The sequence below is a fragment of the Pleurodeles waltl genome, chromosome 3_1 (genome assembly GCF_031143425.1).
Source record: "Pleurodeles waltl isolate 20211129_DDA chromosome 3_1, aPleWal1.hap1.20221129, whole genome shotgun sequence".
Classification (NCBI taxonomy): domain Eukaryota; kingdom Metazoa; phylum Chordata; class Amphibia; order Caudata; family Salamandridae; genus Pleurodeles; species Pleurodeles waltl.
This window is the reverse complement of record NC_090440.1, coordinates 1,904,040,852-1,904,065,941: the sequence shown is the minus strand read 5'-3', so window position 1 is coordinate 1,904,065,941 and position 25,090 is coordinate 1,904,040,852. Positions and strand designations below refer to the sequence as shown.

At 41.5% G+C, this 25,090-nt stretch overlaps 1 protein-coding gene across 1 annotated transcript in view; it reads right to left on the bottom strand.

Annotated features, from left to right (window-relative positions):
• TMEM237 (transmembrane protein 237) overlaps positions 1 to 25,090 on the bottom strand; it is a 54,295-nt gene that overhangs the window by 6,919 nt on the left and 22,286 nt on the right. Inside the window, exons 6-9 of the mRNA XM_069221578.1 lie at positions 22,335 to 22,458; positions 19,065 to 19,256; positions 17,859 to 17,932; positions 13,091 to 13,184 (exon numbers count right to left, since the gene is read on the bottom strand). Of these exons, the coding sequence (XP_069077679.1) occupies positions 13,091 to 13,184; positions 17,859 to 17,932; positions 19,065 to 19,256; positions 22,335 to 22,458 (484 nt within the window). The remainder of the gene's footprint in view (positions 1 to 13,090; positions 13,185 to 17,858; positions 17,933 to 19,064; positions 19,257 to 22,334; positions 22,459 to 25,090) is intronic.

The window sequence follows — 25,090 nt, the reverse complement described above, 5'->3', positions numbered from 1 at the left end:
AATGATTACTTTAGGCTTCATTTCCACAAGCAGATGCAGGCTATGTCCAGAAATACATAATGGACCTTTCTTGAAATACCACAGATGGACATCCTCTTGGGTTGTGATTTTAACATGGTGAGGATCTCCTTTGATGAAAGGACTAGGTCGCACTAGTGAAAAGAAGGTTCCGGAACATGGGTACCACTGAATCCGGTAATATTAAAACATCTATTATTTCGCAATGTCGCCAATAGATCACACATGGGTGAACACAAATACACCTGTTATGTATGCAGAAAAAACCCTCAAAACTAAATGGTCGCTTATATCAATCTTGTCCCGGAATCTTTTACATATTCAGATTACCTATTTGTGCAACCTTATATGTGTCCTGTGTCATGGAGACCCAAATCAAGAAACCCCCTGAACACAATAGTTCAGTAAAATTACAGGATAGTCAGTTAGGAAACTGCAATGCACTAAATTAGTGACTTTAGGAAGCTGGGTTCTGGTTGCAGTATTCCCCCCCCTCACTTTTTGCCTGGTTTTTAAATCTAACTCCGACTGAAGTGCACCGGGTTCCTGCTAACCAGGTCCCCACTGCCAGTGTTCCTTCCCTAAAACAAAGACATCTGGTCACTTGATCTCGAAGTGACCAGGCCCTACAGCCCCCTGTAAGTTCCTAGTAAATGGTACCCCTGGTACCTAGGGCATGGGTACTGAAGAGGGCCCCTCACAGCTGCAGCACAACTTGTGCCACTCTGAGGGACCCAGCACCAACCTTATGCGCACTGCCATTGCAGGCTGCATGCCAAAGTGCTCCCAAAATTGAAAACACGACATGGCAAACAGCTGGTCACCCCTCTAGCAGGCCTAACAGCCCTAAAGCAGGGTGCATTATATTACATGTGAGTGCATATATGCATGAGCAGATATGCCCCTGCTATGCCTGAGTCGATTCTGAGACATAGTAAGTGCACAGTGAAGCCATTTAAAATGCATGTGCTGGTCACTGGTCACTACGGGTTCCCCAGCTACATGATGGCTTCTCTGAACTCTGGGATGTTTGGTATCAAACATCTCAGAATAATAAGCCCTCACTGATTCCAGTGATGGACTTATTAAGAAATGCACCCAGAGGGCACCTGAGAGGTGCCCCCTGAAAACCTACCAGCTATTAGTCTTTTGACTGACTGGTCCTGACCAGTTCAGCCACCACAGATGCTTTTCTGGACTCCTAAGGTGAGACAGTGCTCTCGAGACCCAGAGACAAAACCCTGCACTGGGCAGAGATGTTACCTCCTCTCCCAGGCAGGATGGGCATTCCAGGGCGGGGAGCTTCAAAGGCCTTGTTGCATTTGTAATGTGACCCAGGTCTCTCCCTGACCTGACCCGATTTTTGGCAGCAGCACAGGTGGGAACATTAGTTAAAATATAATCCTAAAGCAGACGAGCTGAAGAGGACACTTCCTTTTAAATTCCTCCATCTTGTTTAGAAGGAATGTAGGCCGTTAGGGTTATGCCCACTTGTCAACAGAGGTGGTCATAAAAAGGGTGTAGTCACCCTAAAGGTGAGTAGCCCATTGGCTACCACATGGCACTCCCAGTAACGCCCCTAAATTCAGTACTTAGATGGCACCCCTGAACCCTAGAACTCAGATTCCTGACGACCTAAGAGGAACCGGATGCTACAGAGATGCATCAGCAGAGAAGATTGCAGACTCCAACTGACTTGTTCCCAGCCCTACCAGCTTGTCTGGAGCCCTCGACGATCCTGCACCAAAAGAGGACCTGTCCTGCAGCCCAGAAACCTTCAAAACTTGCGGAGGACTGTCTTGGCTGTCTTCCACAAAGATCAAGATTTCCCAAGAACAGCAGATCTTTTAAAAAAGAAAACAACTTTAATAGAAAAGAGTTCTGACCTGAGGAACTGCGAAACCGCCTCCGGACCCACCTCTGCACCCGACGCCCACGGCCTGAGTCCAAGTGGTCACCGGTTCTGCGAAGGTTTCCCAGTGATTGTGAGTCAGAGTCCACCGTGGGCTGACCCCTGCTGGACTCTGCCTCAAAGCCTGCAGCCTCAATTCAAAGACTCCCCCTGACTGCGTCCTGTCCGGTAAGCAGTTCCCAATGCCAAGGGACACCCGTGCACCCAGAGCCCCTGGGTCTTGAGGAGCTGGATGGTCAGTGTCTCTACGTCCCCTAGTGTCAGAACTTACCTGGGCAGTTGTGGGTTTTCTTCGTTCAGCCTCCTGGCCCAAGTCAGCAGTCTTTTTCCAAAATGGATCTCCCCATTGACTTGTACTTGAGGACTGACACTGTGCTGGCACTCTGCAACCGGCCACCCCTGTGCTGCTGAGGGTGTAATTTTGGTGCTGCCTTGTGGCCCCCCACCCCCTGTGCTTGCCCCAACCCCAGGAGATCGACCCCTGTCACCACTTTACTCACCTGTGAGCAGCGCATCTTTTGTTACCCCCAGTCTCTATTGGTTAACATTGGGTGCCTGATGCTGTATTGGCACTCTGCACCCGCCCACCCCCGTGATGCTGAGGGTGTGAGTTTGGTGCTTCCTTCTGGCCTCCCTTGTGATTACCTTAATTCCAGAAGATCGACCCCTGACACAGCTTTACTCACCCATGAGCAACTCATCTTTGTTCAGCTCCGAGTCTCCATTGCTTTACACTGGGCACCCAAATTCGACCTCTGCATCTGACCGCTCATGTGGGTGCACTCCTGTTACTGATTTGAACCTTGCCTGGTGTTGACCTAAAATCCCAAAGGCTGGATTTTTAAGTCATGTACCTACCGGCAAAACTGCATTCTTGTTTTCTTCCCATAGGTTAACATTGCTGAAGTGAAAAGTTGCACTAAGTGTTGATTTTTGATACTGCAAAGCATTTATCTTTTAAAAACTGCTTGCCTTATAATGAAGTTCTTTGGTCCATAGCATATATAAAAGCAAATGCTATTTTTCTAAATTGGTCTCGGATTTATTCAATGAGTGTGTGTCCCATTTACAACAGATGTTTAACACAACTCCTTGATAAGCCTAACTGCTCGCCCGCACTATCACAAAATAGAGCATTAGTCTAATCTACTTCGCCTCTGCAATACCAATTGGGGATTCACTGGACTCTCTGCACAGTGTACTTCATTTTAGTGCACTTATAGAGAGTCAGCTTCCTACAGTGACTGCTAAAAAACAGAGTTACAAAAGAAGGGGTAGTCCATACACAATTATTTCAACTGGAATGACAATATGGAGGTGGTATTACAGTAATCTTTAACACACTGAGCTTTAAATAATCTGGAAAGGGAAGGAATTGAGAACTGATTTCCCCAGAGTGCGATTAAACATACAAAAAATGTCTGTAGGGAAAGATAAGTATAAAATTTAAACTGGAAACGGGAAAAAGGTGATATAAAATAGTATTAAAATAGTTCAGTACTACTAAGGAGGAACGTGTACAGTTAGAAAGAGTCTAAAAATAATCACCAAGCAGAAATACTACAAAAATGTAGAAGCCAGTGTCAGTAAGTCAAAAAGCTTAGTTTATTTAGACCATAGTCTACAAACACACAACAATAATACATACAATAAAAAGGTAATAAAAATACAAAGAAGAATCAGTGACGATGTAACAGAAACAAGAAAGGGTAAAATTCAAGAAAACTCAAAAATACAAGCAATGCAGACAAAAGCTTTGACGGCTGCTATTAAAAGCTATACACCTTAAAGTTCAGTGGGGCAACATAGCAGACAGAGCAGTTATCATATAGACCAGATTAGGTTGAGGCTAATTTTCTTATCACCTTCGAGGAAATCAGAAGAAATATCAAAAGTTTGACTATATGAAATAGCTTTAGAACTAATTTCTGTAATATCTACTTTAACATACAGAAGATGCTGTGTAGTGGGTCTCTCCACCCCATTACAGTGAAAGTGATCATCTCAGTTCTTTCTAATGAAGGCAAAGATAAAACACATTGGCCATGTCCTTGCTTAATATTGATCTAATGATCTTGGGAAATGTTTTGCCTGGTAAATTCGAAATATTCCTCTCTGTTCTTCTTCAAGTATCCAAGGTGAATTTTGAAAAAGTCAGAAAGAGAAAACCTAAAAATACAATTTACCTCGCACATTATTGAGGAGGGTTATGAGATAGCATGGATGTGGTCCCAATCTCTGCACATGGATTTGTCTTGTCTACATGTCTCCCAAGGCAAGCATTGATCTGCTCCATCTGAAAAATCTCACATTGTCAAAAAAGGACAAGGCAGCTGTGTGTACTATTCTTATTATGTTTTGCTGTTGTCATGGAACCTCAACCTGTGCAATTTGAGCTACTCTATTGAGGAGGTACTTAACATACTACCATATGTCAAACTCTTAGTTTTTTGCAAATACTGTGCTATGTTGCCTACTGGATCTGGCGGAATCAATCATTAAGTAATCATGTGTAGTTATCCAACAGCAATTAAGATTAATCTCTCTAAACTCCTTGCGCTGCCCACAACTGGGTGACAGAACAGATGGAAAGGCTGCTCTAGAGTGATGGGCCAAAAGTGGAAAGTAGGCCAGATTCACTGTTTGAAGACTCTGGATCCATATAAATGTAGGTACGTATTCTTAACTTCAAGGAAAGATATTCTCATTACCCGGATAAGTGAAACCTGGCAAGATGAATCTGTTGTCAATTCTCTTATCGCCCACAAGGAAACTGGTCACAGTTTTAATTCCAAATGATGATCACTGAGTTTTTATGACATGGTTAAAACACCTGGAGTGCCCGTGCACGTTCTCACCTTCACAAAGGAAAATCAAGGTTTTGCCTGCTGAAACGTCTTTGTATATATATATGGCAGCCCAACTGCAGGTTATGCTAATCTCAACTAGGGAGGGGTCAGGAGTACAGTGTACATATTTGGAAAACTGCTTCATATTGTGTTAAATACAAGAGAAAAGGCTGACGTATCAACGTGGCCCTCTACACTAAGCTCAACGTGTCGGTCTCTGCATGTATGTCAGTGGTAATGCCAGAGTTAGATTTCAAAGACTACGAAACCCTAGTATTGAAAGGGTAGGCTAGGTTAGAGAAGACAATTATTATAGGTTATAGCCACTTTAACTGATGGAAGTGGGCCACAGGGAAATTTAGAAAGGAATAGGAGAAGGATTTGGGCCAAATACTCCATGAGAAGTAATGGACCAAAATTGAAGGTAGCAGTTTTCATAAGTCTGTGCATCTAATGGGAATCAGACTTAAAAATCTGCTAAAGGCATAAAGAACCACAGGCTGTGTGGGGGAATTCCTCAGGCCTTTGCTCACTTGGGTGTGGGGGTAAAGGCAACCTATTTTCATTTGTGGTGGTCTGGGATCAAATCCAGACCTACTGATCTTGAGCTGAATATGGAACATAACACAGAAGATCTTCACTAGCACCAGTTAATCATGCTATTCCAGAACATTGCTAAGGATACAGAGAAAAGAAGACTTCCTGCAATGCTTCACAAACCTCTGCATAAAAGACGGGTATCCAAGCAGACTAAGTTGCCAACATGAAATTAATAACTAATCAAATTATGGGAGGCATACATTTTCAAAAATATATATTTTTAATGAATTAAGAGTGTTCCTACATTATGGAGGCCCTTTCTAAGTAAATATCCAAGAAAACAAGATCAGTTACAAAAATGAAATCACCAGGTACCTTCACAGTCTGTTAAGTTGAATAAACACTTTTTTGCTCTTTTGCAGGCTACCGGGAAGCTTCTGACAATTGGTTCTCAAGTGGGGGTCTCTTCTTATGGAGGCTCTCTATGTACATTGTGATATGGAACAGTCCTACTTTGACAGTTTACTGATGAACTACCTGACTGTCAGGATGGCAAATTCCTATTCTCCGAAGTTAGGTGACAAGTCTGTGGGGGTTGCTTGCTACTTGCAGCTGATCTAATTGCTATGAACCTTAGGGCTGTAAGGTTACTAAGGAACGTCGACTGTTGTGAATTTATGAGGAGGTAAAATTACAGCCTTTGATAGTAAAATTGAGGGTTCTTGAAGGAGTGGTTTTAAAAGAGCATCAATCTTGCCGGCATGCAAAAAATGAAAGCAAGCTATCACACAAGAAGTTGGGCTTTGAGTGAGAGCTACAAACTGAACGTCATTGTTCACACTTCAACTATAAACTTCATGGACCAGCAACTGCTAGGCTTTCAATCCACTGTCTTATAAAAATAGTTTCTAACCCTTAATATTAAGAATTTAAATGTTGATTTTAGGCAGGTGAAAATGGGGGCAAGATGGTGTTCTCAAAGAGTAGAGATTCAGACCTTTTGTATCTTCTGAGCAAAGATTAACTAACCCTCACAAGAGTGTATTTGAGTCTGAAAAGAACATATGGTATATCAATGAATTTCCAGATTTGGGCTAGGAACACAGTGTTTACGATGGAAAACTGGGGTTCATGAAGCATTGCCTTTGCATGGATTTGATATTTGCTTTCAAAAGTATGAAGGTATGGCCTCGTGATGCAAATGTACCAGTGTTCGTCTTGAGTTGGATTGTCTGTGGTTTTTCTCTCTACGATGTAGACACATGCAACCAATCTTCTTAAAACATTGAGTTTTAATTATGAAGGTGCTGTTACTTCCCAAAGCCAACTAGATTTTCAGATGTATTTGGTTTGCATTACTATTTGTGCAATATGGACCATGTTTTTACCAGTAAATAGTGTTTTTATTCTAACTGTGATTTTTAAGGCCACTGCCAAATACATTTTAATGGTGATCTCTAAAGATTGTGGGTCCTATAGAAAGACTGCTACTAGTGAGTGCCTTCAGGAGGGAAGGTGAGTAACCTTATTTAAGACAGCAACTCTGAAACTGGTGACAATCAAATGCTCACATGAATACATTTATAGTGACAATCTAGCATCTTTATCCTTTGAATTGCCATGTTCAGTATGATAATTCAGAGTTCCATTTGAACCTGTTTTGTTGTCCCAACGAAAGGGTTTATCAAGGATCAAGTCTAAATGATGTGCTGAGGGACATGGATTGGCCCGTGATGCAGATGATGTATTCTAATTCGCTTCGGCCTGCCTACTTACTCTGGGCCCTGAGCCATCATTGTTGTGCTACAAATATGCAAATCCCAGGTGGATGATTAAAGCTCTTTAGTAAGCACACCTGTCAGAGTCTGTGACAAGCATCTCCAGGAACACTGCCAACAGAATTAGTTGGGGAATGAGGTCAGAGGCCGGAGACAAGATGGTGACTTTGTTGGAGAGCAGATTAGGTGCTGCATTGAGAGCCTTTTCTTTTCCAACAATGGCAACTGGTAGGCACAAATGCTACCGCATGTGAAGAGGCAACACCAAGCTGAAATGGAGGCAGAAGCACTAGCTTGTAATGGGACTTGCTGAGACCACACCTGACAACAGTGAGTATTCCACACAACTCATAGTAGACAATCAGGCAGCAGAGGGAAGCAGTAAACAGGCTCTGGCCCAACTGTAGAGGCGACAGAAGTGAAGTCCAGCACCACTGGATGGGGAGTACAGAAGATCTATGCATGCCAGAAAGCTCTCATAAGAAGACCCAAGCGAAGAATATATGGTGTCGGGTTTTACATCTCAATGGCCAGATGTGATTTCTTGACCTCAACAAAACTTCGTATGTGTTACCTAAGGTAGGGCATAACTTTAGTGAGCGTGGCAATAAGACTGGTTGGCTGCTTGCATCCATGCTAAAGACAAAGCAAGCTCAGGGAAACGAAGGAGGGAGCAAACGTTATTGGAGGTGACATTTTTTTAACTGTTCTGTAGATTCTATCACACATATAGGATGCCAGACCAACACGACAGGAAGAGGTTGCTAACCACTTGAAAAGTGTGAAGCTGGATAAACTCACAATAAGAAAAGGGAGGAAAGAGACAACCAATAATGAAAGAGATTAGTGATAAAAACCTTTTAGAACTAAACGGGACCCAGTTCTGGTGAGTACGCACCCCAATTTTATAAGACCTTGTGGCCAAAAACTGCAGACATCACAATTAAATTGTTTAACTCCTTTGCAAAAGAACTGGGATAACTCCCACTTTGGAAGAAGCTGGAACCTCAATTCTCCTTAAAGAGTGGAAGGACCAGGAGGAGCGTAGGTCTGACCACCTTATATTGCTACTTAACACTGGCGAACAAGTTGCTCACCTTCAGTAAAGCATTATCTAGTAGAGATTATATCTACCTTTGAATTTCCCAGGTGTCAGACTGGATCCGGAAACGTTTGCGTGAGCAGTACCCCTGCACGCTGACAGGTGGTGTAGTTTGGTTCCACACATCGTCGTCAGCGACATTGCCACTGGAAGTGACATCGTGATCACCTATATCAGCGCCACCCAGGCACGCGGATGTCAGTTACTTTTCACAATTTTCCACGCCAGTAGCGCAGAGCCATGAAGTGAACTGATGAACGTGTGTCCAAATTAGGGCCCTGACAAGGATCAACCCTAACCCTAGAAAATCTGTCCGTGGAGAGGCATGGGTGAGTGTAAGGAATCTGCAGCTAGATATAGTCTCTACCAGCTAATACATTACCGAAGGTAACTTGTTCATCTGATAGAGACTTTTAGCTGCAGATCCCTTACCTGTGAGTAGATACCCAAGCCATACCATTCTGGTAGTGAGCTGTGGACAAACTGAATATACTAAGAAGTCCTGCAACACTGAATGGGAGGAATGCCCATCCCTGCGGACCTGACTGCCCAGGCAGTAGTGTTTGGCAAACGTGTGCAGGAACGCCCACTTTTCTGCCTGACAGATGTTCAGGACTGGGATTCCACGAGCTAATGCCATGGTCACAGCTTTACTTCTGGCAGAATGGACCCGTGCGCATTAAGGAGGCTGCTTTTTAGCCAGGGCGTAGCAGCTTATTATACAGAGAATGACCCAGCGCGAAATAGTTTGTTTCTGTGCTACCCGACCTTTTTTGGCTCTTACATAGCCCACGAAAAGTTGGTCCTTCACCAGGAACTCTTTTGTGCGGTCAAGTTAGAACAACAATGTTCTTTGTGGGTCCAGACAAATGAGTTGCTCCTCTTCCTTAGAGGGATGTTAAGGAGCATAAAAGGTGGGCAGGGTGACAGATTGTCCTAAATGGCGCTGGAATCTGGAATCCTTTAAAGCAACTGTTCCCACACGCCGCCAGGTGGCAAGCCTAGGATTCCAGGATGACCTCACAGAACCCCTGAGCATCAACCCCTTTGGCAGCGACCTAGAGGTCTGATCCCATAATTTGTCCGTCTTTCAGTGATTACAATTTTTGAAACAATTTGCTAGTGAAGAAGTATGTCTTCCCCAAAAGTGACAGGATTCAAGCCATACCACAACTGCAGACAACAGATGTTGGTAATGGACCCTTAAGACGTGGGTCTCTGGTGCTCAGCTAAGTCCATGGTTCGAAGTCATGGGGTAAATGTCCTCTAATGCACTTGAAGGTGATCAGAAAGTGAGAAGAAAAAATATATGTAGCAGAGGCCCAGAAGGCGTCATGCTTCAAGATACCGGGGTCACTCTTGCTCTAGATCACAGAGTCATTCTCCCACCAATCTCTGTCCCGCTCAAAATCAGCAGGTAAACGTAAGTTAAAGGTGCATCTTCAGACTCCATTCTGAAGTCTTTGAACTACAAATCAACAGCCCACTGTAAAAAAACTGAAAATCTTCAGCAGGATCTGGTCTCTACTGAACCACTGTTGCCCTTCAATGAGGCACTTACGGACACTGTGACAGCCACTTGAATGAAACCATGCTCAGCCTCTGCAGATAGTTGACCTGTGGCCTGGCAGCCCCTGGTGATCCAGCATTCCCTCACCCAGCACCAGATTCCAGAAAGCATGGTGGTGTGTCACCATTATGGTTAACTTAATTGCTTTCCCTTCTGCTTCTCCAGAAAGGGACTCTAAGTGTATTGATGCATTTAGGAGGAAATTATTCTCTTAAAAAATAACTTTGCCTTATGATCTCTGAATGTTTGTTGTCCTCTGGGCCAGTACACGCAAGCCCTGTGGGACATCCCCAGGGAGATGTTGCCAGCCATTCCATAAGACCTCTTGGAAACCTTTGCACACACCATCCAAGATGGACACAATGCTGCAAAGTACGTCTTACGTACTGGCCTTCATACTACAGGCTCCCTGGGTGGCACCATGTCTAGTGTTCCTCAGGCACCATGATTGGATTAGCGCGCTGGATTTTCAAGGGATTTCCAGGTGTCTCATATGGACATGCACTTTGATGGCTCTAGACTTTTCGGGAAGAAGTCAACTTGAGAAATGTCAAGGCTCCCTAGGGTTGCTATCACCAGCCTACCAATTCATCAACAATATAGAAAGTTGAGGCGCTCATCAGAGGATCAGGCATACAGGCAATGGCAGCCCTCACAGCCAGTTTATCAGCAGCCTCAAGCCTTGTGCGGCCCCACATGATGTGGTGGTGGCCAAAGTCATTCACATGAATAAGGATAAGAATCTTCTACCTCCTCCTCCCCTGTGTCAGTACCCTGAAAGCTACTGTGATTCAGCATCCCAAAACCATAGCCAGCTGGTAGGGAGCAGGATCTGATATTATCTCTCCTGCCTCAAGTTCTAAAGAAAGTGAGGACAAACCAAGCCCAGGTCATCTTGATAGCCATAGACTGGGCCATGAGAGTGTGGTACTGGTATCTCTTGGGCCTGATCACTTGCCGTCTGATTTCACTACTGCTTTGGAAGGACTTGCTACTCTGCAACAGGGCAGAGCACTGCACTCAAATCTCTACATTCTAAGCCTCCATTTGTGGTGACTGAATGGTGACAACTGAGCAGTTTTGATTAACCATCTGAAACGATGTCATGTGATCCTCACAGCCAAATACCCATCGACCAAATCTACTTATTCTGTGTGTAGAAATGTTTGTGGCCTGGTGTAGAGACAATTACCTTGATCCCTTACAGACCAAATTATCAGATTATTGTGTGTGTTCACTTTGTTGTTAGTCCAGCGAGTCTTTTTGGGGGCACAGGTAAATGGTTACATGTCAGGCATTTCAGTATTTTAAGTTTGCCATACCAGCCTTCCCCCATGTCATACATTTATTAATTTGGGCCTCACTTTCCTTATGTACAGGACATTCAATTTCATGTAGAGATGTTCCTTGAGGGTCCTGACAGTCAAAATGGCTTTTCTTATTGCTATCACGTTCTGCATGCCCGTCAGTGAAGTGAACACACTGTCAATGTAATTTCTGTGCATTATCGTCTTTCGGAACCAACTGGCACACAGAACCCAGGCCATCTTTTTTCCTAAAGTGGCATCGGCCATTCACGTGGGACAATCCATCATCCTACCCGTGTCTCAAAAGGGATGGACAGATCCCATTGTCTTGATCCCAAGCTTTAGTCTTCTACATTGAACGTATGCAGGAGTATCATGATGATGATTTGCTCATCATGGGGTGGGCCAGTGCCAAAAGAGAGATGATGGTACAGATAAATACAGGTGAGGTGGATTGTCCTGTGCATAATGACCTACTACACACTAGCAAAAGAGATTCCAGAGGCCTATGGGCCCATTCTACCAGAGCTGAGGCATCGGCAAAGGTAGTTCTTGTTGTGGATGTCTTTTGAGATGCAACACCGGGCATCAGTGCACACGTTCAACAAGCACTACTTCCCTAACACGCAGGTCCATAGAGAGGGTCCTTCTGTTCACTTAATATTACAGGGCTTTTTTGGTTTGAGTCTAGTCCTCTTACACCTTTTGGGGGGTTCTGCTCGGGTATCCATCAGAAGAGCAAGTTACTTATCTTCAGTAATGTTCTTTCTAGTGAATTCTCTACTTAACCACAGATTTGACACTGTACTCCTGCCTCCACTTTCTGTGACGTGGCTTTAAGACTGAAAGGGTCTCAAAGTTTGGCACTCGCCGTCTGCATTTTGTGAAAGATTTTCCACATCTGCGGGAGCTGCAGAGAACAAGATGGAAACTGATGTCAGGGAAAGAGTCTACATGTGCCCCTCACTTTGTCGCTTCTAGGGTGATGCAAGGTCATCACAGAGTCTGATAGTACCACCTGCAGAGTACGGGAACAATTGCTTTAAAGCAATAATTTAAATGTCAGGAATCTGTAGGTAGATAGAGCCAACCAGAAAGAGAAATACAGAAGGTATGTAACATTCATTTAAAGGCAATGATGTGTACTTTGTAGGCAATGGAGACCTTACAATGAAGACAACCAAGAGTGAGTGAGCAAGCCAAGTGTAAAGGTATGTTGGTTAAAATGTTAGATTGTAAGAAGAGGGCAGGCTGTAGATCGGAGGCACAGGAGTGGACACAGGTGAAGGCTATAACCAATGCCAGGACCGTATTTGACATACTACTATGAGCTATACAGAACCAAATGACAGGCCACTCTGCGGTCCTCAAGAGCACAGTCTTCTGACCAAGGGCACTCACCTATGTGGTCCTTGAGGGCTGGATACAGTCTTCTGACCAAGGGCACTCACACCCTTGCTACATTTAATGGCATATACATTCACAAGTGGCACCAAAGGTGCCAAGTGCGCTGTGTCAACGGCTTCTGCAGCTACTTAAGACATTTTTAAGCATGACTCTCTATAACATAGACTAAAGGCAAGTTAGGTCCAATCAAACCCTTTGTTGTAGTCCCACACAGTCATATCCTTGCACACAGAAGAAAAGATAGTTCTGGTATTTCAATTTCAGGATGAAGGGACACTGGCCTAAGATGCACGCTCCCACGACAAATTGGCACTAGCATGTAGAAATGCTGTTTTGGCACTGTTTCTCACATGTTTTCTCCCCATTAACGGGCCATTTTAGAAACCTGCACATTTTGACTGTTTAATAGGTGAAAAGTGAGAGGGAAAACAAACAGGCGCCCTGGTTTTCCCACAGTATTTGTCATTCCTGATTCGGTTCATAACTTCTCCTACCAGCTGAATCGGCTTCTGTCGTATTGAGGGCTACTGAGGGGGAAGGAATAAGACTGTACAAGGAAATGGGCAGATGGTACAAAGGTAAGATAAAAGAGTTTCCAACATCATACCAGAGACTGCCATTCTGTGATGGGGGGGTGTATAAGTTGATACGATCACTTGTCATCTGCAGGCTCAACGTCAGGACAAGCGCAACAAAGTACACTAAAGAAAGACCAAAGACAATAAGTGTCAGAATGGAATACACAAAATTACCATCAATTATTTACTTACAACTGAACTGAACAACATAGTGCAGGATTTGGTTGATTACCACGAGCTTGTCAATATGTGTCAAGAACATTATATCAGAACACTATATCAAAATGCATTAATCATCCACAACCCAGCTTCATCTCTCTTTACTTTTTGTCTTTATACTGGTCTTTGACCATATATAGCGCTCTGCTATCTGTTGGCTAGGTTTGCGCTACTGAAAGGCCATATTTATACATACATAAATACGTATTCTTCATAGGTTGCATACATAAAACATTATAGACCATTGTAATGGCAATTCACTTTTTTTTATTTATTTTTTTAACAATCCTCTGATTTTATTCTGGTCAATTTGTTTAATTAAAGCTCTGAGACCAAGGGTTAAAAATGTATCAGCAAACAATCTTCTCATTTCAATTTCTAAAATACTGATTTCTAATTTTAAGTGTTGTTACCTGAATCACACCGTAACAAACTTTGAGAAGGTACAAATAAGTATATTGAGCTTAAAGTCAAATATCTGCATTTTAGATGGACTTCGGCCACATATATATTGAAAATGCAACCTTCATACTTCTGTGTAACACTTTTAGGTCAACACACAAGATCTAAAAGTCATTTAGCTTATTTGACATTAAGCATCACATTTGTTACATCTAAATACATATAAGCAGAGCAGGAAATACTGATCCATAATGCCTACCAGAGGAAAGAAATAATACACTTGGAGTAACTTGAATGCAGAACACATTAATGAGCAATGACTTAGCTACATTGACAACGTCAAACTGTTTCACAAATTACATTGATCAAGTCTTGCTTGTGTGAATTATATTTGGGGTGAACAGCAAAGTTAATTACTTATATACAACCTACAGACAACACAAAAAGAGCAGAAATTAGAAATGTGTTTTTGCAACATATTTACACAGCAATATCTTTTTTCTTATTATAAAGTATTGGTAGCAATGATGTCTTAAGATATTGGGTATTGAGAAGAAAATAAATAGTGTGAGGTGATAAGTGAAAGTTAACTTCACAGGGGATTCACCAAGAGCTCTTAAGACACAATGTGCAGTTTTCGCAAGACTGCTGTGCTTAATTTTTTTAAGCATCTGAAGTTTAGCAGGCATTGTTCCAATTTATAAGCTGGGAAAAACTCATAATGTGGCACTTATCGACTAGCAGTCCTATTTCTCACTTTAGGAACGGTTATGGAGACCATTTTAAAAAGAATAGTCTGGAGAACTACAGCAAAAGTGCTACCCTATATGGAACACCATGGGTTTAGTGCAATAAATCTGACCAAACCACCAGCTGAGGAAAAAGTGTAATTATATTCAGTGTACAATTATGCATTGCTGAAGGCGGCCGATGTGCAGCATTCCCCTGCATCTCCAACAAGTTTGTGAGTGATCCATTCCCCTTTGCACCCTGCCAAAGGAGTTATTCTACCCCTCTGATGGAGTAATTGTCCGACTGTTCTAGCATGTGAAGGTGCTAAAGGGGAGGGGGCTAAAGAGAGATAGAGGTCCTGCCGCAGCCGAACGCTGTCCTGTTTCTTTGGTTGATGCCTTTAGTTGACTCTTGTTGGTTCACACACCATATACCACTGTAATGAGATGCCTACCGGTTGTGTGTGTGTGTGTGTGTATATATATATATATATATATATATATATATATATATATATAAAGCAATGTGGTCTCAAAAAGCGGTGCACCTATCTGCTGGTGCCAGCCTGAGGGGTAAAGACCAAACCCCTATTTATTTTTTAACCAAAAGAAGCACTGCACTGCCGGTGGTTCTTTAGGCAAATTTCATTTATTTCAGCCAGCTACACGTAATGTGTAACATGTGAAGGTTTCTGAAGCCAACAAACTCAAAGAGTTCACAAATTCTCAATATAAACAACAGCATGTACTGCCCACTCCCTACCGGTTGCATGGAGGTTTTCTAATAATTTTAGGCACTTGGGGCATACATTAGGTATGGTTTTACAAATGCAAGATCACTTATTACCAATACCCATAAGATGTTAAAAGTGCCATAAGCGCTTGCCAAACTGATTACTGGGCACAAATGGTTTTGGGCATCTAGCCCTTCTATAAGTAGAGCTGTAGGAGCAGAATAACGTGTTGGCAACTGTGGCTGACATTTAGGTGGACAAAGGCGGGGAGACTGTCTACATTTTTAAATCAAAACAGTAAGATGAGAAAGAGGACCAACAGTAAAATGCTAGCCCACCACTGGACTACATAGCATGCAAATATATGCCTGGTTGCCTCCCTAAAGAATTCACGTCAAGCATATAGAATTAGCTGCTAGTTTCCTTTCAGTATTGAATCACTTGTAACACATATGTCTGTATTATATTAATTCACCTATAATGCCTTAATAGATATCATATATATTTAGTATCTGATTTCCCCATGTCTCTAGTCTAGCCCTCTTGCACCCTGCAAGCCCTCTTGCATCCTTGCAAACAACACAAAATCAGAGCAAATAAATCGATTTTACCATCATAAATAACCTATTGAGACTGTATTTGGAACAACTTGTTTATTTGTGTTCCCTTTCAAGATAAAGGACAAGATTTAAAAGTCCTTTATCAATTTTGAAGGCCTTCAGAGATGAATTCTTACCATCCAAGCTACTGGCGGAATGTTACGTGGAATTTATGAGGTTCAAGATATCTAATGTTACTGGGACTGCAGTAGCTGGAGCATCAGTCTCAAATATTACAGCTTGATGGTCCACAAGTCCTGGCATTTCCCAAGAGCACAGAAATGGATGCAATAAAGGCAAGACATTTTAAAATCGGTGACAGTATCCAAGATGAAGGAAATCCCGGAGCAAAAACTGACTGTACATGAGCCACACAGACAGTCAAAGAAAAGGAGACAGGGACACTGCAGGTGAAAGATCATCATCAACTACTCTAGCTCAGATTATTGTTGATACACTAGAGGAAGTAACAGGGAAAGCAAGAAGGTAGGGAATAGAAAAATAAATCCTATACTGGTCTTTCCAGGCTCACAGGAGAGTTTCTGAAAAGGTAATATTCTTAAAGGAAGTAAAGAAGGGGTCAATTAAGTAACCTACAAGGTGTGCTGGCTGAAGAACACGCCTTGAAGACTGATGAGCCACTAGCTAAATTGTAGGATATGATACAGACATTTAGATTACCAAAAATCACATAATCAGAGGCAATTAAGGGGGCCTAATCGCTGGGAGAGTATTAGATAAACTAAGATTCTGACAAGGATGACCAGGAAGAAATCCAAAGTTTGAGACACAAATCTTAGCAAAAGGAATACAATCTGAGGGGACGAGAGTAACAACTTTACCGAACCAGCTTGGGAGCGGTCAATGTGATTAATCTTTGATGGAGGCCTTGGGGGCGGGGAACTGCTAGATCAATGTTGAATCCCGAACAGTCAACAAGCCACTTTTCAGGGAAAATAATATATCCTGATGTAGATGCTGAATAAAGTGAATTTCATTTTATTGGTGTGGTACAAAAAATAATTTAAGAGAAAGGCAAAGAGAGTAGAGACAGGCAGGGTATAAGGTCTAGCCAGAAAAAGAGATGAAAGTTTGGATGATGCAGACATGTTGGCTAGACAAGAAGCCAGGGGGAGGAAGCACCTTAGAATTAAAATGGTTACATTGCAGAAACATATTTTTAATGTAGGAAATGATGAGCGCCAAGGAACTTGGAGTCAAGGCTCAGCTGACACACAGACATGCTTGACTTTGGCAAACCACCACTGCACCCGCTGCTTGTGTCCACTTGTTGCCATGACGCCCAACCTTAAAAGGGTGTCTTCCAGGCTGCACATGCTCCTACAATTGGGCGAGTAAACTCACTCAAGTTGGCAGTAACCTTGTGCAGAAACCCACTGGATTAAGCCAGTCCACAGATCCAACCGCCTCAGAAGAGATCACATACAAAATCATGAGCACAGAGGGATAACTATTTACTAGCTTCCCAATAGAGTTCTAAACCAATTCAGATGAAAGAGAGTTAATCCCCTGTGCACCACTGCAATACTTGAACACGGTGTGGCGAGGGCAACAGAGTATCGGTGATCTTTGTGAGAAGAAGGTTGAGAGGGAAAAGTATTTACTTTTGTATGGATATTAATTAGCCACAACATGATTCAACAGTCAACCTCTTCCAGGACGGATAAATTCAGAGAAATGAAGCAAAAAAACAAAGGCAGGACGGAAAGATATTTAATATCGTCATTGAAAAAAATTCTCTCATGCAAACAGTTATGCATAAGGTACAACACTTATTAATGTCTGTCAATGTCTGTGTAACCATATCTAATGCATCAGATGAGAGATCTCATATTGCCAGAAATATTAACAAGGGCTTGTAAGTGATTATTTACATTATGATATTTAGGTGCGAAGAGTAAATTGTATGTGTTCCCTCTCAGAAATAAAGGTGTTGAAAGTTCAACTGTCTTTTATGTACTATAGTTTGGTATCAGGTCATTTTTCAGAAGAAAGAAAGTTGAACTTGGCCGGCTTTGCCCAATCTATCATGCATATTAAATCTGTTACATGTTTGCTGCCATATTAAAACATGGCTTGTGGTAAACCTACACAGTGAAGCCACAGCTGTAGGGTCCAGGGTAAGAAATCCTCTTACTGACTCCGATGACTTGGCCAAGTTAACCCTAGGAATAAAGCAAAGAAAACACTTTAATTTATGACTAGGAAGCCAATTAGAATGATACTTGTTTATTTTAATTTCTTCCTCATGCTGTCAGATAGCTGCCAAATATTGCATCAATGATCCACATAAATGTAACTCAGTACGTTATAAAACAACTTTTTTAATATCACCAATACCAATGCATAACAAAACATACAGACAATACAAATAATTATAAGACTGAGATCAGTTTACAATTGCCAGATGCATCTTGCACATCATTTCTGTAGTTCAGGGCTTTGGAAACGGGGGGCGGCGGGCACATATTATGTGTCAGTCTATCAAATTTAAATTATATGATCCATAGGCCATTACCATAATATTGTAAACATTTTTGTGGCAGTTTGGAAATGGTTGTATGATAGTCAGGAATTGATTCTGTATAATATTCCCCACAAAGTCAAAAATTCTCACCTATGTTATCTTCTGACTAGAAAATCGGCCAGGGACTATACACCCTCTTGCTCGACTTTAAGCAACTTATTTGTATATGTTTTGCAACAAAGAACATAGCTACTGGCTGCACAAAGTAGTGCAGCCCTGTTGGTGGAACGTTTTATAGCTTACAACTGCATACCCACCACAGCACTGTCGTGGAGTATAAGCCAGTAGGCATTTCTATATTTCTTCAACAGGGAAACTGCTTTAGAAGGTGATCAGCTTTATGCTTTGGTAGAGCTCTGCATCCTTCTTGATCATTACAAAAAGGGCTGCCTTTTAAATATATCGGTGTGCATTCACATAATAGAAAAACATGATATATTTTAAAAAATAATACAGTTGTCATGATGAGTTAATGGTAATGTTGCGTCAAACCATGCTCTGGACTGGATGCAAGTCTGCTATTCACCAACACTTTGGACACTGCAACAAGTGCATATCAAACAAATGTACATTCTTTATTGGTAATAAAGCACAGTATTCCAGTTTTATCTTCTCTGAGGATGAAGCAGGGGCAGGTGAGCGAGTGATGTGAATTAGACAAGGTGTCAAAAACTGATTAAAAACCAGATTTCACTAGTTGTTCCTCAACTATCCTCGGCTATTCTGTATATCAAGGACATCATAACCCCACAAAAGCACATGAATCTTACCTGTCAAATGCTGAGACTGTGCTCAAAGCCAGAAGGAGGTAAAGCAAGGACTGAGCAGGATACGCCAAGGTCTTGTAAAACTGCAACAGAGTTGGGAGGCTTGAAAGCGCATTACCAGCCAGCACATATATCACAATAATGTTCCACACAGCATATCCAGCAAGGAATCCATTGGCATACAGACCAATAACCCTGAAGTGAACAGAAGCAGTTAGATCTTAGTACTGCATGAACCTGTAATACACACATGATCTGAGTGTGCCTTTCTAGTCAGGACTATCCCTCTCAAAACTACAATTTACAATTTTTAAAGCCCCTTAATTCAGGAAGGTAATTGACTATGAAACTGTACTACAACTATGGGCCAGATGTACAAAAGCATTTATGCGGTCAGAAACGGCCCAACTGAAAGAATATGTACAGAGCACAAATTGGGAATCAGTATCATGTTACAGAATCACAGTTTGTGTATACCAATTTGCCATTTGGAAGGGTAGGGTTTAGGGGGTCCCTTCCAAATACCGAATTGCAGTTGTATTTATAAATGCTTTGCAACCGAATTACGGTAGCAAAACATTCATTTTTTACTGACACCTCAAGAGGGGTGGTAATGGGTAGGGGTTCCCATGGGACCACTTACCCTTTGTGAATTTTGAAACAAAAGGCGCCACTGCCTACATTAAATCTAAATGTTTTATTTTTGGAAACACATCTCGTTTTCCTTCAAGGAAAACAGGCTGCATTTATCTAATAAGACTGCTTTATTAAAAAGCAATCACAGGCATAGTGGTGGGCTGACCCCAGCAGGCCACCATCTCTGTGATGGCTGCAATTCCTAATGGGCTGCAAATTGCGACTTGTCATTAGTATTCATGAGGTAGGTCTACTGCGACCCCATTAGGAATCGCCGCTACTACCTTGCAAATTTTTGTACATTAGGAATCACAATTAAGAACTCACAATTCCTAAAGCCCTATGCTTCTTATTTGTAGACATTTGAGATTTCAGACGACTGCCATTTCAGATACAAACTCAAATACATAAAAAACTTGTTTCATTTGATTCAGAAGGCATTATTGACGAAACACTGCACTTAAGATTTAAAAAATGGTTCAGATTCTAGACAAGATTACAAAGGTTATTTATTAAAGCATGACAAAATGTTAACATATGTTATGGACAAAGAAAACATTAAGAGACTACAAAACAGAGAGGAAGTGATTTTTCATAAGAGCAAGATGTGGCAAAGAAAGGTAGGTTTTGAAATACTGCTGGCTGACTATTAATAATAATAATAATGACAATACTTAGTTTTATGTAGTGCTTTAATTCCACAGTTTTTACCTCTGCAAATTGCTATAAGTAACTTGGGCCAGTAGTACCTTATTTACCGTTCTCAATTTATTCGGGCTGAATTGGCCCTGCCGGCAGTCAAGTCAGTGATGTCAGCTGAAAACAATTAACTCGCAGATCGATTCTGCTGCCCACCAACAGAAACAGAGATAATCCCATAATTTGTGTGCATTCAAAGAAAAGGTCTGTAAAAGAGACTGGAGTGAAGAGGACAAAGAAACAAGACAGAATTTCTAGCAATGAGAAAAAAATGGGATATAAAGAGATAGCAAAGATGACAGATAGGACAGCACCACAATTGCATTTTAATGCATTGCAGGGAAAGAGCAATTGGAAATGGAGATGAAAAAAGGAGCCAGTAGGGTGAGATAAGATGAGGAGCGATGTAAGAAATAAAGGGTCATTCAAAAATAAATGTGCTAAAGACTGACTCGACTGGTGACTGGATACAAGCTTAGACACTTGTAAAAATGGAAGAACAGCAGCCAAGACTTTCAACAAGCAAGAGTAAGAATCAATGCATTAATAGCTTGAATTGTGAGCAGAGGATGAATTTCACAAATTTAACATTGAGATCTAGAGGTGTGAGAGGACAAAATGGTGCATGAAGAAGAGATTAAGGAATGCTAGAAAATGAGGCCACAAATTTGCATGGTGAATTGGCAGGGAAAGGGCACAGTAGAAGATGGGGCAAGAGTAGGAATGACAATATCACAAACGGAGTAGAGGAGACAAGAGAAGTATATCTAGTCACAAAAAAAGGCGATGGGAGACACCAGAGCAATGAGGCATTGAAGTTCAGTAGCTCAATCGCAAAACAGACTCCAATATGGATAGCATCAAGGGGGAAGGAGAAGCACACAAGAGTAAGATAAAGAATAAACAGTTGAGTCTTTTGAGGGGTCTCCCCCTTATAGATAGGAAAGAAGACACGAAGAGGGGAAAAGAGTCTATCCCATACCTTGCAAAAAAGGACTGACAGCAACAATATTTTCTAACTAATATATTTGATCAAATCACATGCAAGCAAAAGCTAAAAAAGTTGAGAGTCAAAAATATTATTATATGAAGGAGCACACGTAACAGATTATTGTAATCAGCAATATCAAACAATGTTGGCCAACTGATAACTACAAGAAAGGAAGTAATAAGCAGAGGACCTAGAAAAATCCTTTCAATTGTGTCGGTGACTGAAAAAAACCTCTTTCAATTGTGTTACTATGGAGAACTGAAGGGACAATAGAAGATAGTTTTCAAGAATATTGAAATTAAAGAAAGGGAGAAAGACTGGGAGACGTTTATAAAACAGAAAACTACTTTAAATAAGGTGTGGAACTGCAGTATGTTTAAAGGTCTTATGAAGAAGCTCACCATCTAAACCTGACCCAGTGAAGCAAGAAACACATTATAAGAACAAATAACATACCATGAGGATGATAATCCATCTAGATAAGGGGAAATGAGTGCAGTATGACTGACATGATGTATAAAACTTTCGGACATCGACTGATTAGAAGGAAAGAAGATGATGCCTGCAAATAACTGAATGAGATGGAAGGGCTAAGGTAGATGAGGTGTGAGATGCACAGCATTTACTTTAAAATGGGTACCAGGCCCAGAGCCCAGAGGCTGTCGGAAGAAATGCATTTGACTCAGAGTTTTAGGATGGCAGTGCCTAGCTGTCAATTACTTTAGGTACAGAAATACCTTTAGCAGCATGATCCTGTTCTTTGCCAAGCCAACAACAAATCCAAATGTTGACAACTCTTTTCTCAGTGAACTGCCAAGGTTGGAGAACTACTACCTTTCAGCTGAATTACAGGTATTCACTTTATTGTACAAATGTGGAGGCAATATTCTGAGACAGGACACTGGTAGGATTTGAAACAAATTACCTTTTTAGACTCATCTACCTACCTGAATCCCCTATGGACTTTGAGAGCAACATCCCTGGTGGTCCATGAAGATTTTACATCCATAAAAAAATCAACTTTCTCTGAAGGTTTATTCAACTCTGAGTGATCAGCAGCCTGGAAACGTCCTATGTAAAGAGATAAGGGAGAAAAAAAACTTAGGAATTAGAAAGCTCAGGAAGGGCAATGATTTTTGAAACAAGGGTGGATCTTTTCCACAAGCCGAGCCCTTCTTCATATACCATTTGTGTTTTTGGTTTCAAATGAAGAGATGCCTAAGCTGGTCAGTCAGCTCTCAAACCCATCTCTTAGCAAACAATTATCCTTTGGTAACTTCCTCTCATTAATGGGTCACTGCTTGGTACATAATTCTAAATAGCTTAATACTTTATTGAGGATACCTTTCGTGAGAAAGATTATGCAGAGCAAAATGTGTCCTACCTTTCATTCCCATCTGCAGATAACGTGTTCTGTCATTTTGTTAGGGTGACAAAAATAAACCAAAGAACTCTGTTGGATTTATGGTTTATTAGATTTCCTGTGCAACTTTTCCACCAAAATGTTGTTCAAACTGTTCCAGGTGGCCTACCTGATACAGGATAGTCATCTATATTTCTGGGAATTCACTGTCTTTGATATTCTTGTACCACAATTGTTTCGGGGACAATACTTAGTAATAAAACCAAGAAAATGTAATGCCTGGACAGTAACTAACAACATATGACTTTAGTGTGGTGTCTCGCTGTAAACAACCCGATGTCACTGTGTTTAGGTAAAATGCAATTTTACGTTTCCAGCATGTGATTAGTGTCTGTTTTTACCTGCCTCAAACTCAGTGGCAATGTGTAGTCTTATTTTAAGAACCACTACAGACAAATCCTTGTTTTTGTGTGGGCCAATCATTCCTGACTTAGTTGAAGGCATGTCCTGATTTTCTTACTGTATTTTTCTGCTCTCCCACTGAAGAATACGGTGATACATAAAAGTGCAAGTGTTGCACATTTACGCAGAGACCTTTTGGTATATATGCCCATGGGTTTCTATTCTAGTAGTGAGTGAAAGGTGCCGTCTTCCTCATCTAGTAAATGTTAAGAAACAGTTGTGCTGCTTATTCTGCCAGTTTGTGCTATCTTAGGAAAAACATTCTCCACAGACTACTTCCACGAGCCATCCCTATCCTATTGGCCAACCCTAAATGAATGAACAAAGCAGGTCATTTATAAAGTGCAGCAGTGCGTAATTTGAGGTGGTGGATGCCCGTGGGGCCCACCAGCTCATGTTTATTGACCAGCACTTTTTGATATCAGACCTTGACTAGGAGCTAGATACGGAAAAAAAAACAAAAAAAGGGGAAAAATAAATACAGAAAAACAGTTACAAAGGGAGAAAGCACAGACGGGCAAGAATGAGATACAGGGGCAGGAAGAGTCTGGTAGTGGATTAAAGAGGTATGAGGGGGATTAAAGACTATGCAGCCTTGGTATTTGGCATGCCAACATTCAGTAGCGCTGGCCATGGGCTTCTGAGCAGAGCTTTTGGCACCTGCACTCATTCTTTTACAAATTAAGTACTGAGGCATAGCGTTTACCGTAAGGTGTCATGGCACTGGGACTCCAACAACTCACTGGAAGCAACAGTCTATGACAAAACATGATAAGAAGTAAGTACAACAAAACAGATTGATTGTAGGGGATTTCCTAATCATTCATGGTTAAGAGATGAAACACACAAATTTTCTTGATCTGAGGAATAGACAAAAGAGCAGGAGATCCTAAATCGAGAGACCATATAGCTATACAAGGATGCATGAAGATAGAGAGACACCTTTGGACCAGTACCAAAGAAGGCTGCATGGACCAAGCAGAGTGTTGAAAACTGGGTGAAAGGGAGACAGTGTTATTTCCTTTGGCAGTATGACCCACTGCCACGTTTTAGAGGCCACAAATAAGCTATTGAGCCATATTCTGGACCCACTGCAGCTTACTGATATTCATGCTGAGAAGCCCAAATAACCAGCTTTCCCACCATCCAGTATGCACATCAACACAACCCATAAAAGAAGCATTTTTATAGGATAAAATTGATTTTTTTTTTCTGAAGAAGGTCACTTTGTTGAAAGCATTTTATGGCTTTTGAGTTGATTTGTTTGGTGAAAGCTTGCTGGAAACAAAAAAACATTTTAAATATTTGTTTTTTAGCTTTAGCAGCTGGAACTGTGGGTGGGTCCAAATTAGGAGGTCATACAGGGTGACTGCAAATATTTGTCATTAAAAATAACAATTACAAATTACTTTTGTTTTGTCGGTCTTAGTTCAATTGTTACTTGGAAAGAGATTGGTCAAAATGCATTATATGATTGGTTTTATCAGTATAGGATGCAGACAGCTCAACAAAAGATATAGCAATGGCTGCATGTAAAGGTTTTACAGAAGGTGTGTTATTTATAAGAAACCTCTGGTGAGCATGCACTCTATAAGAAGGCATTCTATAGGAAGGAATAACATAACATCACAACATAACAAAATAAACAATGAAGCATTCTCCTCGCTTAGGTATCTTAAGGCTGAGGAGAATTATGATGCCTGAAGAGACCATGGGGGTCATTATGACCCTGGCGGTAGGTGATAATGTGGTGGTACATACAGAGACATTATGACATTGGCAGGTTGGCTGCAGCTAACCTGCCAATTTACCACTCCAACCGCCATGGCGGTAGCAGCCGCCAGGCCAGAGAACAATCTCCAGCCCGTCGGCCGCTAT